Raw genomic sequence first — 5,000 nt, forward strand, 5'->3', positions numbered from 1 at the left:
TTGATCGTCAATGTGGCGACCTACTGAGGGTACACTGCTCAGTACCTTGACATGAATGTGCTACAAGAGTCCTACAATAACTTTGAGATCCTGGGATTCCCTTGCAACCAATTTGGGAAGGTAAGTGTTGCTTTTTTTTTGTCTTTCTTACATTTACAAATTTACCTCCTTGGTTAGGATGTTCAGTCAACGCATGGGTGGATGTGTTCACTTAATAACTTTTTTTTTTTTGTATTTTTTCGTCTACCAATTGTTTTTGTTTTTATATTCGTTTCCCTTCTTCTCTCTTTCTTTTGTTGTTTCCTGTTTTTTCCTCTTCCATTTTTTTTCTTTTGCTATTTCTTACTTCTTTTTTCCTTCTCTCACCATCCCTCCTTCCTTCATTATTTTCTTTATTTTTATTCAAAGATCCTATCCCTGGTGTAGCAAGACCCATCATATCTCTCTCTCCTTTCCCTCTTCCTTCATTATTTTTTTTTTCAATTTCCTTTTCTCAGTTGCCATTATCACTCTCTCCTGTCCCTCCTTCCTACATTCTCATCTCAATTTCCTTTCTCAGTTGCCAGAATCTCTCTCTCCTGTCTCTCCTTCGTACATTCTTATCTCAATTTCCTTTTCTCAGTTGGCATTATCTCCCTCTCTCCTGTCCCTTTTCCCTACCTTCTCCTCTCACTTCCCTTTTCTCAGTTGCCATTATTTCTCTCTCTCCTGTCCTTCCTTCCTACATTCTCATCTCACTTCCCTTTTCTCAGTTGCCACTATCTCTCTCTCCTGTCCCTTTTCCCTACATTCTCATCTCAATTTCCTTTTCTCAGTTGTCATTATCTCCCTCTCTCCTGTCCCTCCTTCCTACATTCTTATCTCACTTCCCTTTTCTCAGTTGCCATTATCTCCCTCTCTCCTGTCCTTCCTTCCTACATTCTCATCTCACTTCCCTTTTCTCAGTTGCCATTATCTCTCTCTCTCCTGTCCTTCCTTCCTACATTCTCATCTCACTTCCCTTTTCTCAGTTGCCACTATCTCTCTCTCCTGTCCTTCCTTCCTACATTCTCATCTCACTTCCCTTTTCTCCATCACAGCAAGAGCCAGCAGCGAACGCCACCGAGCTCTACAACGGCATCAAGTACGTTCGCCCTGGCAACTTGTTCGAGCCGAACTTCACTCTTTTCAAGAAGATCGAAGTGAACGGCGAGAACGAACACCCTCTGTACACTTACCTCAAGGTGGGTTGAGGTCCCGTATGTTTGTGGGGCTTTTTGACAAGCGAAAGAAAAAAGTTCGGATTGAGAGAATGAATCGCTTCACGACATAGAAGATGGGGTTGTTATTCTAGTGAAGAGGTATTATTCCTCTTCATTTATACTTTTTTGAATTGTGCATTTACGTTTGATGTTTGGGCATTGGAAGATAATTACTTGCATTTTGGCATTATCGTAAATCATTATCATCTTGACTAGATATAGTTCATGTACGAGAAATAGGGATGAAAAGATTGCAGTTTTTTTTTTATAATGGAACAATGATTCTCGTTCCCAGGAGTACTGCCCCACCACGAGGGAATATTTTTCGGACACCCAGAAGCTGTACTACAGCCCCGTCCGCGTGAACGACGTCCGCTGGAACTGGGAGAAGTTCCTCATCACCAAGAGCGGCAAGCCCTTCATGCGCTACGACCCCGGCACCAAGCCCGAGGAAATCAGGAATGACGTGGCGTTCCTCCTGAGCCAAGATTTTTAAGTTTTTTTTTCCAGAACGATTTAGGTCTTGCTGTTAGTTTTAAGACAGGTTGATGGCCTTTGATAATATTACAGTCATTTTGCTACTGCTCCGTCATCGGTTCTTTGTTCCATCCTTATGTTCGCTGGGAGGCTGCGTCTCCGCCCGTGCATGACGTCATGAAGGTGCCGCCAGAAACCCGCCGGGTGGGCGGTGCTGGAAGGCGGAGGGAGCTTGGGTCGGGTCTTCTAGCACATTCATCCTGACCCTTGTGACCTCTGCCGGTCATGCCGGGGCGAAAGTCGCTTTCCTGGTGTTCGTAGGGAAGGAATAAGGGTTATGACAGCAGGAATAAAACAACTTTTTTACTTTTTTTAACGTTTTATTCGACCCTGGCACGAAGTAGCAACGAAAACGCGGCAAGATCGTCTTTCAGTATGAAAGATTGGTGATGAAATTTACAAAGAGCAAATCATATTATCTGCGTTGGCTTATACAAGGAAGTAGTTATGAGGAAAGAACTGGTGTATACGGTATTCTGAAATATACCATGGAAGCTTTATATCGTATGTACTTTCACTGCTGAAATAATTGTATGATCGTCCTGAAAACGGAGACACGGTATAGAGATATTAAATATTTCTCCAATATCGAAGCACAAATATTAAAATCTCATGTGTGGAAATGAAAGAAGCAGGTTAAAGCTCGTAAATATATCAACAAACAGCCTTATACAAATATGTTATATGTCACATGTTTTAAGATTTAAAGGCTAGATTTGCCTGTAACACCAATGAGGCTCTTTATAAACGCAATCCAGCATCATTATATTGCTATAGACTGGCTGAAATGGTTTAAATGCAATTTATAAGAGTATTAGGTTTTGAACAGGTAAATGTAATACTGGAAGCATATATTTGATAAAACGTTAGTTCTACTCTACTCCAATCAGTAGGCCCAATAGCTAATTGAAATGCATGTGTTTGCCTTAAATATTTACTCGTATGCTGCAGTGACCTTGTATGCTGACGATTCTCGAGGTGGTTTTCAATACAATAGTTAAGTGAGGCGTCTTAACAAAAGCTGTTTGATAACACTGAATAAGGGTGATTTCCGCAATACTTGTCATACGGGCAGTCACACATACATAGTTGAAAGAATATATATGAACAGTCTCGTCCTTAGTAGGTCATTGACCCATTTTCAGTGAAGCGCTTACATTGTGCATACTATAATTCGAGATCAGATAAGGTCAAGATGAGGGACATGGCTTTTAACGGGTTACTCTATCTACATTCACAAGAAAGATTTGAGAATCATCTAAAAATATATATATATATATATATATATATATATATATATATATATATATATTAAACTAATATTTAGATTTAATAGAACGGAAAAATAGATACAGAAATAAAGACGGATGGACAGAAGAGGAAAAAAATAAAAAAAAGGTAGGTAGTTGTTATATCTGACACACGAGTGACATAAACGCAATCTTGCATTAATACCAACAACATTCCATACATGGGATCTGAACCCTTATACTTCAGATAACGGAAAACAAACGCTTAAACATTAGCCACAACAGCTTTCTTGAACTTAATTTCAGGAAGGTCATTGGTATTCGGCTCAACGTCCTTAATATGAGTTCTCTTTCATATATACTTTATTCTTTACGTATATGTATCAGCGAGACTCCGTTATCAAACATCCATGCATTTCTTTCACATGCAGTGCATTTTCTCCCGGCCGTTGCGAAACGCTACTGCACGCTTATAGATCAGTTCTTATCATCTACTAAAATTTCCATAACGGATTTGATGAGAAATAAAATCATTTGCTTCCACAAATACGTATATAGAGTTGTAGTATTAAGATGAATATTGATCGTTTATGAAAAGCGAAATCGATGTATTCACATAATGTCTCTATTATAATGTCTTTAGATATACCTAGCGTGTGTGAGATAATCAAAATTCCGTTCTCTTGATACACGCTGAATCTCATTTTTGTCACGAAGTGATATTGTTTTGTCTGCTTCGGAGATTTTCTCTCGTCCGTTTGAGATACGAGATTTCAAGGAACACGTGTCCATATTTCAGTCATATATAAACGATCATGTAGTTTGAAAATACACTTGAGATATGTAACTTCTTCATGGGTCAAAGTCAAGTGTTATGAATTACTCCAGAGGCACTCTATGGTGAAATTCCTTGTATCTATTCTTGTAATCCCATATCGATCATATGGGATTAAAGGCCAGGTCATTTCGAAGTGCAAGAAGTGCGACGAACACTCTCTACCTTCCCACTAGAACAAAGCCCGAGAACTAGCCAGTTACCACCTAGACGCTGCTGAAGAGGTAGTCGGGTCGTTATAACCTGGTTCCTCTCCATAAGCGACCTCGACCTGTGAGCGGACGGTCTGCTTGGGTGATCCAACGTCGGCTTTTTTGGAAGCGCTGCTGGTAGAAGAGCTGGCGATGTCTCGTTGGGCGTGAGTGGGAAGCGTGGAGGATGTCCTGCCACACTTCTTGGCCGCGGGCTATTTCCACCGAGGGGCAGAGTGGCGGTCGGACTGACGGCCTCCACGGTGGCTGGACGAATGGTCACTGTTCTGGTACAGTTCCTCGTCGATCAGCAACTCGAAGTCGCCGTATTTGTCCGGGGTCGGGACTTTGTTCCAGTGAACGCTGCGAAGGGCGTCAGGCGAAGGGTGATAATATGCTAAGTAATTAGTACCTTCTGTACATTATCAATATTTTCTAGCGTGAAATATGATAAGGATATTTAAATACGCTCACAGATGATATTGATAGAGAGTGAGAGAGAGAATGGGAGAGAGGGAGAAAGAGAGAGAGCGAGGCGAGAGAGCGAGGCGAGAGAGAGAGAGAGAGAGAGAGAGAGAGAGAGAGAGAGAGAGAGAGAGAGAGAGAGAGAGAGAGAGAGAGAGAGAGAGAAAGAGACAGATGAGATAGACAAAGGACAGAGAGGTCAATAACACCACTACTCCATGCAGCACAAGAATGAGTAACAAACAAAATATTAAAAATGAAATCCTGATGACATACTTGGGTATCCCGTCTGGTGGCAGAACGATGTTAATAAGGTCATCTACTAGCTTGTACTTGAGTATTCTGTCATTGGCGGTGGTTGACGTCATCGAGGGGGACGCGTTCACCTGTAAGAAAACGTTTCGTTACCTTCTAAAAAGTATCACAAAGATGAAATTGAAAAAAAAAGGATTATATGATGACGATCATGATAAAAATGTTG

At 41.0% G+C, this 5,000-nt stretch overlaps 1 protein-coding gene and 1 pseudogene across 2 annotated transcripts in view; one reads left to right on the forward strand and one right to left on the reverse strand.

Moving 5' to 3' along the window:
• Nucleotides 1-2,088, forward strand: part of LOC122257964 (glutathione peroxidase-like) — a 14,361-nt pseudogene extending 12,273 nt beyond the window's left edge. Inside the window, exons 3-5 of the transcript XR_015191254.1 lie at nucleotides 1-120; nucleotides 1,080-1,223; nucleotides 1,537-2,088. The exon at nucleotides 1-120 is cut by the window's left edge and continues 6 nt beyond it. The product of XR_015191254.1 is annotated as a glutathione peroxidase-like (transcript). The remainder of the gene's footprint in view (nucleotides 121-1,079; nucleotides 1,224-1,536) is intronic.
• Nucleotides 2,089-2,101: 13 nt separating this feature from the next.
• TTLL1B (Tubulin tyrosine ligase-like 1B) overlaps nucleotides 2,102-5,000 on the reverse strand; it is a 6,946-nt gene continuing 4,047 nt past the window's right edge. The window contains exons 8-9 of the mRNA XM_043023594.2: nucleotides 4,796-4,905; nucleotides 2,102-4,417 (exon numbers count right to left, since the gene is read on the reverse strand). Coding sequence (XP_042879528.1) covers nucleotides 4,270-4,417; nucleotides 4,796-4,905 — 258 coding nt within the window. The 3' untranslated portion in view covers nucleotides 2,102-4,269. The remainder of the gene's footprint in view (nucleotides 4,418-4,795; nucleotides 4,906-5,000) is intronic.

The sequence above is a fragment of the Penaeus japonicus genome, unplaced genomic scaffold (assembly GCF_977035675.1).
Source record: "Penaeus japonicus unplaced genomic scaffold, GWHDUDI00000001_assembly GWHDUDI00000001, whole genome shotgun sequence".
Lineage (NCBI taxonomy): Eukaryota > Metazoa > Arthropoda > Malacostraca > Decapoda > Penaeidae > Penaeus > Penaeus japonicus.